The 12234-nt window shown below is 41.4% G+C and overlaps 1 protein-coding gene across 2 annotated transcripts; it reads left to right on the forward strand.

Annotated features, from left to right (window-relative positions):
* The first annotated feature begins 748 nt into the window (after nt 1–748).
* On the forward strand, nt 749–10315 carry LOC5513098 (zinc finger protein 99). 2 transcript variants are annotated; one of them, XM_032382579.2, is made up of 7 exons: nt 749–1127; nt 2568–2872; nt 3493–3771; nt 4011–5873; nt 6176–6376; nt 7255–7506; nt 7934–10315. In XM_032382579.2, the coding sequence occupies exons 2-7, from the start codon at nt 2596–2598 to the stop codon at nt 8248–8250; spliced, it is 3189 nt and encodes a 1062-aa protein (XP_032238470.2). In that variant the 5' UTR covers nt 749–1127; nt 2568–2595; the 3' UTR covers nt 8251–10315. The 2 variants fall into 2 exon arrangements, with proteins under 2 accessions (XP_032238470.2, XP_032238471.2); XM_032382580.2 differs by having other exon boundaries at nt 2568–2788.
* Nucleotides 10316–12234: the final 1919 nt, after the last annotated feature.

Here is a 12234-nt window from a genome sequence, read left to right on the forward strand (position 1 = left end):
GCATTCAGTTTTAACGCATTATTTTACAAGGCCAGCTTTTAGCGAAACACCTCTAGAAACAATCAACAAAAACCTCATTTAGAATACACTTTTTTTTATAAGAACCTTTTTTATAAGAATATGCCGAGGCTGATAGCGCAGATTTTTTTTTCTTTTTTTATTCCTGATGCGTTCTAAAATGCAGACCAAAAGTGGATTGTGCTCATAGTAACAACCATATTATTGCTATTGATCATTGGTGTAATTCTCTTCCTAATAATTCATTGTGTATTATATTCTTATGTACACTAAAATTAAGAACATCGTTAAGAACATGGTCAGCCTTAAAATGTCCAAAAAATAAGAACGGCCCAGCCTCAACTGAAAATTAGACGTTCTTATAAAAAAGAGTGTACATCTCGTTATTTCGTCATTTCTCTTCCGTCGAAGAAATATTGTTGACCGACTGAGTCACTGAACTAAGACAAAATTGTAAAATGACGACATACCCCAAAGTTATATTAAAATGGCCGGAAACTTGCGGCCCAACATGAGGCTCGTACATAACATTTTTATAATACCGATTGGTGCCGCCTCCCGAAACAAATAAATCCCCGTTCACAGCTTTTACATGACCGAAATTGATTGAATTGAGGGTCCTTTTGGAAAACGTATTTCATTTAAGAAGCATTTCGCAAACTATCTGTAATTTAGAGGCTATTTTGGGACTTACAGATTGAAAGAGTTGGTAAAGCCCGGTCACGTGATCCATCAGTAATGCTTGTGTCTTTAATCATTTTCGACAGCTGGACTCGACGGTCAGGAAGGAATGTGTAGCCCCTGCTCTAGTCTCAAAAATCACCCGATCACATGCAAAACTTGCAAAAGCGAACGCAGTTTTCCCACTTAACAGATATATAAGCTTCTGGCTGTACTACAGAGATTACTTTGAAAGCAAAATCGGACTGTAGGAAGGCAGGAATTGTAATTTCATCTATTCGACTTTCTATTTTATGTACGTGAGTGGCGCCGAGTGATGCATTTCTAGCGGGAATACTTGCGCTTCAGAGCTACCTACCAAATCGAAAAACACAGGGATTAGAAGAAAAACTTAAGAAGAAGCGAACAAGCCTTTATTCTTAGTAAAGGTAAGGGAATTTTTAGGTTTAATTGCAAAAGAAGCAGGGGGGTGTTTCGCTTAGTTGCTTACGTGAGTACGTATGTAGAAGTAACGTGAACGGACTAGTGTTTTGACCCCAAGAGCTTTGTCAGGGAGGCACGCGAAAAACTCCATTTCAACGCTCGAGATGACACAAAACCCTATCTATTGTAATAAGATTGGTAAAAACAAATGTCTGCTTCAAAGTTATATATATTTTTTATGTTTATATTAGATTTTTCATCATTTCTGAAAAGTCATGCGAGAACTCACGTTTGTGCGAAATGTCTAATCATATCTCCTAGCCAGACCGTCTATTCGGCGTAAGTCACGAATGACCCCGTGTTGTCACATACAAATTTTTTCGTTTCTTTTCTTTCTTTTTCAAATCCAAAAGTATTATTCATTCTTTCTTTTTTAACTTAAAAGTATGAATTGTCAAATCTATTGCAAAGCTCCGGTTTTCTTCTTATATGCACTTTTTCTTTCGTGACGTTTTTACACACGTGTAATAAGAACTTTGACACGTGTGACATTATTTGAGTAGGTGCATAGGTAGGAAATGATGGTTTTATTTTAACTTCTTTAGAGACCTAGATTATGTTATTAACCTGTTTACGGTTTTTTTGGGGGGGTTATTGTATTCTTCACCACAGGGATGCCTATTATTCTTGACCGAGTATGAGAACAATGTGGATTTTTTTGTTCGGTGCCGCCCGCTAATATAATCAAGCGTCCAGAACGCTTATAGCCTTGTATAATGTGTTTTTTTAATTGTATTTCTGACAATGTGCCTCTAGGGAATTTGTACGGGTGGTATATTACCCCCAATCGTATATATCCAAGGTCAGCAACACACCAGGACCTCATGTTGTGTAAATTATTTGATTTATTTTTTCGCATTGATGAATCCAAGCTATATACTTTATACTTAGTAGCCCCTTATATTAAAGCTATTGTACTTCGAATGGGATGATTTTAACATTTTTAATGTCTTCCCAGAAAAATATATTTTAAAAATTGTTTTTTTGTTTGTTTATAAAAGTGTGCTACTATAGACCTTCCATGAATTTGGACGTGACCCTCTATAAACCTTTCATTCACTTTCAGACATTTTTATATTGACTAGAGTAACAAAATCATTTTCCAAGAGAGAGCGATTCACCACACTTTTTAGAATATGCGATAGTTTTGAGAGTTGAAGATCAACAGACGCTATTAAAGGAATGTATTGGGAAATCGGCATTGATGCTAGACTTCATTGAGCACAATTAGTATGCATATAAAGTTTTCAAATTATTGTTCTTTAATGCAGTTATTTCCAGTTTATTTCATTTAGAGCAATGCACATTGATGTTATGTATTTGTCAAATATATGATTTGCATACAAGTATGTGCAGTATACTTTATTTGTTCCTTTTAATTGCAGGAGTATGTACTGACACTAATAAGCAATCATGTGCCCTATCACTGAACCAACCAGATGCAAGGAGCCGCCAAGGAAACGCTTCCGGACACACAAGGACATAAATCATTTTCTTCAAAAGACTGAGGAGATAGAAATAGTTGATGCCTCTCCAAAACATTTGCTGTCTGAAACTCCAGAAGACCAAGATGCAGAATATGAAACACAATCTCTTGCCCCACAAGGTGTTTATACAGAAGAGACTTTGAATGAGAGTGAAGTCAACGATGATCTAGAGGAGAGAGAATCAACAGGAACACCTGATAATGGTGTGCTTTGCTTTGAATGTTTTTTATAGTTATTATCATGGTTTGTTCTATTCAAACTTCAAGTTCAACTAGGTATACAAAGTTTAAAAGTTTAAGAATCCAATTTGAACAGTTGAGTTGTCAAAACTAGGACAAGCATTCCATAAGTTAAACAAAGATTGGCCTCATCCTATATGACATCCTGATTTTAATTCCCTTGATACCTTTGTTATAGTATGGCCTGGGTGATGCCTGTGATGAGGACAACTAAGCTATTGTAATACAAGATTTGAATAGCTTTACTGATTTTAATTCCCTTGATACCTTTGTCATAGTACGGCCTGGGTGATGCCTGTGATGAGGACAACTAAGCTATTGTGATATTAGCTGTGAATAGCTTTATTTTAGCCCAAACATGCTTAGGCTTATCAATTCACCTACCAACAGATGGACATTTGTTTAGACTCCCACAAACATTTCCCTGAATTTACCAGACCATGTGGTTTATAAGTGTGAATTGTAAAGTGGCATGTTACTTTCTTCTACAAGCAAATGTTTTGGGTTTGCTCAGGTTCTACCCAGTATATTTTATCATAGTGCATCACATTCAATGCATTTTTTTTTATCTCTCTTGCCACCAGTTGACGAGAGGTATTCAATCAAGAAAAACAAACCATTCATGTGTGAGAGATGTGACGAGGAATTTGATGGGATGGCATCATGGCGCCAGCACTGCAGAAACTTACATGGTGACCAGAAGTACTACAAATGTAACGTCTGTGGCAAGCTGTTTAGTCACCCAAGCAGTAGAAACATTCACCTGAGACTGCACTCTGGCGAGAAACCATATGAGTGTACAACATGTGGAAAGCGCTTCAGGGTGTCTTCACACCTCAAAGACCACATCAGAGTCCATACTGGTGGGTTTGCCACATTGGAAGAAGAATATTGCAATGTTTGACAATACATCAATCGAGAGTGTTGACACCCTATCCCCGATTTATTATATTATCTGCACATCTACCAATGTGAATTTAAATTTAGCTATGCTTTCATATGCTTTCATTCAAAAATGAAATGCCTAGGGGTCCCCACATAGCTCTCAAATACTTTTTGAATGTTAACAGTGACATTATTGTTTGATTTTGTCCAAATTCAGGTGAGCGCCCCTATGTGTGTGACATCTGTCAGAAAGGCTTCAAGCAGTCCAGTGACCTAAAAAAGCACCGCCGCACACACACTCTGGACAAGCCCTTCAAGTGCCCTTTCTGCGCTTCAGCATTCACACGCTCTCATCACTGCAGGGGGCACATAAACTCCGTACATAAGTTCTTCAGATGTGCCATCTGTAGTGCCATGTTCACGACCGAAGAGGCATTCTCCAAGCACAAGGAGATGCACCCTGAAGGGGAGGCGAATAAAGAGGAGGATGTTCTGAATGGTGAAGGCATCAACACAAAACAAGTGCAGCAACACCCGACGTCAACCAAAAATCACCAGCCTGCGCAAGGTGTCCCTCCCGAGAAGACAGAAGATTCCTTGCAAGTCTGTCATGATGCCTGCACACCTTACCCACCAGAGGCAAGGCCTGGCAAGACAGTCTATGCTTCAAGCCATTCACATGAAAGTATGGTTTTAGCTGAGTTCATGGCTAAAATGGCAGCCTGTAGATCTGCCCATGATCGCAACATTACATCAAGAAAAGACGCCCTACTAAAGAAACCTGAGGCTTCTTCTCTGCAATATGAAAACATACCACACCAGTCTGCTCGGAAAGAGGAAGAGAACCCACAAAGACTAGAAAGTGAACCTCTTCTTTTTCGACCTCCACTCAGACGCTATTCACTGCAAGACCATCAGCGCCATTTTAAAGTCATGAAGACCCAACAGTGGCTCGAGACAGAAGGTGAGCCAAATACATTGGGTCAGGACTACAGAAGGCAGAGAACAGCTCCAGGGGTCCACCCACAAGATGATGAAGATGGCACAAGAAGAGAAGAGGCAGTGAACAGAGAGATCCTTGAGGTTCAACTGAAAGAGCGTCCTGCCTCCTCGCCCCTTCCTCAGAGCCAGTCCACCCAAGTGTGCCATAGGGTGTCTGTCATCCAGTATCACTCCAGCTCTCTTCAAGTGTCAAACCAGGAGAGACGTACTAGTGCAAGTGGCCCCAAGTCAAGGGACAGAATGTGTGACAATAGTCTGGAAAAAGATGACAAGCCCTGTGATGATCCACCCAAGGAAGAAAGTGAGCTCTGTGATGACCCACCCAAGGTAAAAGGTGAGCTCTGTGATGACACACCAAAGGTAGATAATGAGCTTGGTAATGACCCACCCAAGGTAGAGGGTGAGCTCTGTGATGATCCACCTAAAAGTGATAAGCTTTGCAATGACCCACCTAATCAAAATAAGGTCTGTGACAAACGCAAAGGTGACATCCAGCTGTGTGACACCCCATCCAAGCGACAAGAAGAGCAAGGCAGTGATACACTCGAGGAGAAGGCTGAAAGTACTGATAGTAAATTGAAAGGAACACCTCTAATGAGTGGCTATAATGAGCCTTTTGTACCAGCAAACGACAGGGCTTTTACGGAGCATTTGCATCTGGCCCCAATACACATTAGCCCATATGGGTCTTATGGTGTTTCAAGGCAGTTCATAAAGCAGCCATTCGGCTTCCAACGTCATCTTCCAGATGGGCCCTTCCCAATGTACACTCCAGGGATGCCCCTGCCCCCACACAGGGGCTTTATGGACACTATGTATATGGTCCCTCACCAGACTATGTACTACAAGGATGAAGAGCTCAAGCGTGAGTTCCTTTCTGCAAGGTACACCAGGTTACCCAGTGATGACCGCTCACAGCGGCCAACACCCGCCAACTCTGTGGAAGGTTCACTTGAAGACAGGGACGAGCAGAGTGATGGTGAGAGTGTGGAAATCAAAACAGAGGAGGAAGAGAGCATGGATGATAAGTCAAGGTTCATTGACATCGCTCCTAAACCATTGCAGAAGCGCAGTAGAGGTGGGTGCTCTATGGCTGTTGCCAAATGAAACATAATATTATAGAATAGGAAAAAGAACGGTGCTTTAGGAGAAATAGTTTCATTATCCCATCTACAACTTAATAGCCTGTACAAGAGCAGGTACAGGACATTGGGACAGGACATTGGTTAATTGGGAGTTAGGAAGCACCTCCCAAAAAGGAGGGAAGCAGACACCAAATATGTGGCTGCAGATAAATTTCTGTAACAAAACAAACTGGCTTGGAGATCTATGACTGGCTCCCCCAAATACTTATGCAGTGCCTGATTTTCTCCTTTTCAGGAGGGGTGCACAAGGAGTCTGATGAGGCTGACAAACCACACCGCTGCCCAGTCTGCAAGAAATGCTTCTCTCGTGCCAGTCTCCTTAAACAGCACTCAGTCATTCACCAAGGCAACAAGAGATTCAAGTTCAAGTGTGATGTGTGTGATAAGATGTTCCGTACTCGCAGCCATCTGCGTGATCATGTACGCATCCACACAGGTAAGCAATGTTTACGTATCCATATCCACACTCATATGTCGCACTTATAAGTTATAGCATGGCACGAGGGGAATGTAGTGATTTAATGTCCCCGCAACCGAGGGGACATAAATTTACTAAATTCCCCTAGATGCCATGCTATAACTTTGTAATACCATGATCACCGAGGAAATAACATCACGACTACGAGTAATATTAGGTTGGATTAGCGAACACAGTTCAATGGATCAGGGCATTGCATGCGCATTGTTCTTTTTATCTAGAGAACACACATTTTTCATGAACAATTCTCAAATCAAACATAGTTGATTTACATAGTTGCCTACCTATGGACGTCATTAGCACACATGCATGTAGCAATCAAAATCGTCACGAGATGAAATACTCTGGTCTCTTGGCGCAGGGTCTATTCCTGTGCTAATCAGGAAGCTGCCTTCTATTTGTTTCCCTGGTGGAAACTAGAAGACAAGCATCTTGGTTCTAAATTTCTCTCATGCACTGATGTATTAGAAGATGTTAGACTGATGTATTTAGAAGACAAAAGATTCTTTTTTTTTAATTTCCCTCATTTTTAATGCATGAGGAAAATTTAGAAACTAAATCTCGCTCATCATTAATGCATGAGAGAAAATTTAGAACTATCTATTGTTTCGAGGGAATTTCGCTAGTAATCGTCCCTCAGAAAACAAAAGAATCCGAGGTGATCATGGTATTACTGTATCCCTAACCATAGCCACCCTCAGTAGCTAGCTAAGAGTAGGGCCAATAAGAGGCCATGTTTTTTGTCAGTTTGAACAGTGACATGACCTTCAACTCATCCTTAACCCGGATTACATAGTTGACCTTGACCTCATACTTGGGTCGCTTTCGTCCATTAGGGGAACGTCCATTCAAGTGCCATATTTGCTCGCGTGCCTTCAAGCAGTCAAGTGACTTGAAGAAGCACATCAACCTGCACACAGGGGCCAACCAGTTCAAGTGCGAGGAGTGCAACCTGGAGTTCCGCAGAGCAGATGCACTCCGCAAACACAGACTAGGGCACTCAGATGAGAGCACATTCGGGTGTGAGCAGTGTGGCAGAGTTTTCCAGCACATCAGTGCCCTACGACAACACCGGACTATGCACTCAGGTATAGTGTAATTTGATGTATAGTTGCGTCCCATACAATGGAACCTGGGTGCCTTTGTGGCACGCCATTACTCTAGAATACACGTACCTCTCACCCTAGGGTTCAGTTCCCACTTCCAACTTGAATTACGCTTGTTTATTCTCACCTTTTCTCCAGGTTCTCTGACTTTTCTCCCTTTACACAACCCAAAACCTTTCATCCTAAGCTATGCTCTGTGATCCTGTAAGTCGTATGGCAGCTACTTGAGAAACTCTCCTATGCTTTAGCTCTGTCACGTTTTAGCCGCCCTCTCACATATGAGCAAACTAGCTACAAGCAGGATGATTAGTCTCCCAAAAATGTTAGATTAACAGATATGCCAAGTGACCAATTGATGCTTACTATCTTGCTCCCAGTAATAATGACCGAATGCTGCATTAATTTTCAGGCCAGTCAACAAAACCTATGCGCTCGATCTTCCGCTGTAACTACTGCTTCAAGACATTCTCTAAGGAAGAGAGCTACCGCTCTCACTGTGAAGAGCACAAGCAGCAACGTGAGGGCATCTCCCATGGCTCGCTGCTTAATTGCACTATCTGCTGTACACAGCTGTCCTGTGAGGGAGACTTGCGTGATCACATGAACATTCACACCGGTAACAAACCATACAAGTGCTTCGCTTGCGGCAAAGAATTCTGCATTGCAATTCACCTGCAAGAGCACCTCAAGATCCATGCCGATATGATGGCACATGCTCAGGGTTAACTTATGCACGGTACTTCTCCTTACTATGGTATACCCTGATATGGCCATGGATCAGTATATTGTGCATAGAATCACGTGATCACTGATGGTTGAGAGAATTTGTGAAATGGATCATTCTCGGGAATCGTTTTCCAACAAGGTTATATGCAGAGAAAATACAAGTCCTCTCCATTAGTAGGCTGCCTATGCTAGCATAAATGCTGGAGTGACCGTCCACTTATAATGCTGGCAGACCTCAAGCAGGTGAAACGGAAAGTGGTTAGTGGGTGCCAAAGGTCTGAGCAGGTTCTCAGAGCTTATTCGTAGCGTAAATATTGATATGTTGAAATTTACATAGCATAGTAATTATAGTACATTGAAGAGGCTCACAAGGTACAGTGATGTATGTGTGATTGAATTTTTGTGAAGTAAGGGCAGTGTTTTATAGATAGCTATTCCTGGAAATTTATAGAAAAAATATCGTGGCTGTGTACAGTGAAGGTGAATGATTTTATTGTTCTTTAAAGTCAAAACAATGGTTCCATACGCTAGAACACGCAATAGATGACTAAGGAATCACGTTGAGAAAAAATTAATTATTTCAAAGAAAGTAATCCCTTTCTGACTTTCTGGGTTATACGTAAGCGCTAATTTAAATAGCGCTTAATAAGTTAATTTTTGTTGTTATTTTGCCGCCAAAAGGCTGAGCGCGCGCGAGTTTTCCACTAAAAAAGTCACGTGATTTTTTATAGCAAGGTTGCGTATTGATTCAAACGTTTTTTACATCAAAATTGGGGTGTGAGTGACTAGCGAACTTAGCGTGAGTAACAATATGTGTGGGGGCGAATGTTGTCATTGCACATAGTTGACTCTAAAACCTTGTAAACCCGTTTACTCCTAGACCGCCCCTAGTCGCACGTGTTCTCAGGCCAATAAAGTAAAAAGAAAAACAAATCAGGAATGAGTTAGAGAACCTGTCATAGTTGATTGAGTTTAAGGGCACGTTTTTTTCCTATCATCCTAGAATGGTATTCGAGTCATTCTGCTACAGGTAGCAAAATGGGTGGAATGGCCTTCATTCCATTCCGGAATGGGAACGCGGGATGACCATTCTCATTCCGGAATCACGAGTAAAAAAAATACGTACCCTAAGATAGTGTATATAAAAACAATTCCTTCCGGGCGCTTGCTCTCACCAGGCTTGTTTAGTAGGCCTTTTTCTGCCTGTGAACGCATGCGTTATGTTTACCTCGTTGTTAGCAACATAAAAGAATGTCTCTTAGCCTTCCATTTGTTTTTATCAACATGCAAAAGTCTTTCTAGCCACCAAAATAGTCTGTGAAAATATCTTAGTTCCTTACTTAAAGCAAATGGACATCGACAATTTTCATGACTCATTATTATTCGAGGGTTTTGAATTGTGGCTCGATTGAAATTCTTTTAATGGCTTTTTAGACTTGTTTTCTCATAAAAAATTATACCGTTTCTTCGATATTTCGAGTAGATGTAATTTACTCAATTTACTTTATAAAAATTAAGCCAATATATCGGTGTGTATCTTTAGACCCTGTGTCGCTGAACGTATTGTATCTGTTTATTTTGTAATATTGCTCGCGAGTCGTAGAAAACCAGAATCCATCTTCCTTTTACCGTTCTTTTTCGTGACCTCACGCAACCACGTGTTCCCATTTGTCTTAAGTAAACTAGTGATTGGCTCATCACTCACGTGACCGTTGCCGTGAACTCTCATTGGTTCAACACGGAAACCAGTTAAAGATAGTAATCACAAGTTTTGGTGGATTTGGGTCTTCTAAACTATTAAAAGCAAAGAGTAAGGTTTTTCCTACGCCCTTAGGGCGCTGTCTACCTTGGGTAGAATCCTTACTATAAATCCTTACAGTCAATCAAAGCTTGCCTTATGTTTTCACGTGCGCTTTGATGATCTTTACTGTATAACAGTTAAAGTATTTGTTAGATTAGCATTGTGTGATGTCTGACGTCTTATTGATCACGTGGTAGTTAGGTTACCATAGTAACGAAATGTAACCCATGTGGGATATGACAATAAACAATGTGATAGTTATCATTGATATTGTCCATGTCAATGCTAGCCTGAGTATCGGGGGTGGTGGAGGGGCAGCGCGTACTAAAATGATGAAAGTGAGAAAAGAGAACCAAAAGAGGCAGATTTTGAACTAGTTATTTTTCTGGATGGCAAACCCACAACATACGTGCTCCTTGAGGACAATTTCGGTAACTCCTGTGAATTTCGCGCGTTTTTCTCTGCTTAGTCAGAATGTTACACGCAAGTGCTCAAGGGAGCCCACAGGGAGCCCACTCTTCATGGATGGTGAAAGCTGATGTTCCCTTATTTCTTCTTTTTTATCCTTTTCTCACTGGATAACCACTCGCCCCTTTCCCTACCCCAACACGCACACAAAAAAGTACACAAACTTCTTCCCCTTTAAGCGTACTTCTCTTATGATTTATAATTATAAGATTTACAATGCGGCATGTGTTCCATTCAAGCTTTCAGTTTTTGCTCGTGTTTTCTAAAAAAGAAGAGAAAAAGATTGGTCCATATACCAAGACGTGAGGTACAGATACAAATCATATGCAAAGTGACTAATGTTTGAAAATTTTTAATGAAATACAACTTTTTGGCGATCGAGGGGTGTATGCACGCCTCCCCTGCGCAACACAACCCTAGCTACGCGCTTGACTTAAATGATAGGAGAAACAAGGGGGGCATAGCAGCAAACTAGAAACAAGGGGGGACAAGTAGTAGACTAGAAACAAGGGGGGACAAGTAGCAGACTAGAAACAAGGGGGACAAGTAGTAGACTAGAAACAAGGGGGGACAAGTAGTAGACTAGAAACAAGGGGGGACAAGTAGCAGACTAGAAACAAGGGGCGGACAAGTAGCAGACTAGAAACAAGGGGCGGACAAGTAGTAGACTAGAAACAAGGGGGGCATAGCAGCAAACTAGAAACAAGGGGGGACAAGTAGTAGACTAGAAACAAGGGGGGACAAGTAGCAGAGTAGAAACAAGGGGGGACAAGTAGTAGACTAGAAACAAGGGGGGACAAGTAGTAGACTAGAAACAAGGGGGGACAAGTAGTAGACTAGAAACAAGGGGGGACAAGTAGTAGACGAGAAACAAGGGGGGACAAGTAGTAGACTAGAAACAAGGGGGGACAAGTACAAACTAGAAACAAGGGGGACTGCCCTCATATATAGCTATTTCAATAAACGTTGTCAAAGAGCGCTCTGCCGCACGCGCCCATACCGCGAGGTGGTATGGGTAATGTTGTAACAGGTTTTCAGTAAATATGCCGCAGTCTTATGGTGAAGACCTTCGCTGGCAAGTTATCTGTATGGTACAGTTTCTTGCATTATCTATCGAAGTCACTGCGGCTTTTTTTTCTGTGTCGCTTACAATTGTAAAAGGTTAAGGATGGCAGAACTTGAAACGACATATATTACCCATAGTACCTCGCGGTATGGGCGCGTGCGGCAGAGCGCTCTTTGACAACGTTTATTGAAATAGCTGTAAAACATGGTTCTTATCTAAGAGGTCGAGCAGTGTTGTTAATTAACTGTACCTTTTCTCAATGTCATTCAGACAGCAAAAGCAGTCTCCACACTCTGTGCAGGGACACACTGGCTGATTAAGCTCTCTGGAGTCGTATTCAAGAGGATCGTATATCCTCTCGGGAGAGCTCATCACCGCACCGCCGATAAATAGAATAGTCAAAACAAGCACAAGTCTTGTCATTATGATGGAACTTTTGCAGTCTAGATCTGAGTTTTTTGTCGCGTTTGGACTTCGTTTAAACCTTTTTGTTGGCAAGGTATATGTTTTTTGAACTCTTGGCTTTGAAACCCAACACCGCTCTCGAAACTCTCCAACTTCAATGAACCTCTATGCGATATCCAATGAGCAATTAAGAGAGGAGGACTAGTTAGATGCGCTGTTTTGGGTGTATTACACTGATTAGCAA

The sequence above is a fragment of the Nematostella vectensis genome, chromosome 4 (genome assembly GCF_932526225.1).
Source record: "Nematostella vectensis chromosome 4, jaNemVect1.1, whole genome shotgun sequence".
In the NCBI taxonomy this organism is placed as follows: domain Eukaryota; kingdom Metazoa; phylum Cnidaria; class Anthozoa; order Actiniaria; family Edwardsiidae; genus Nematostella; species Nematostella vectensis.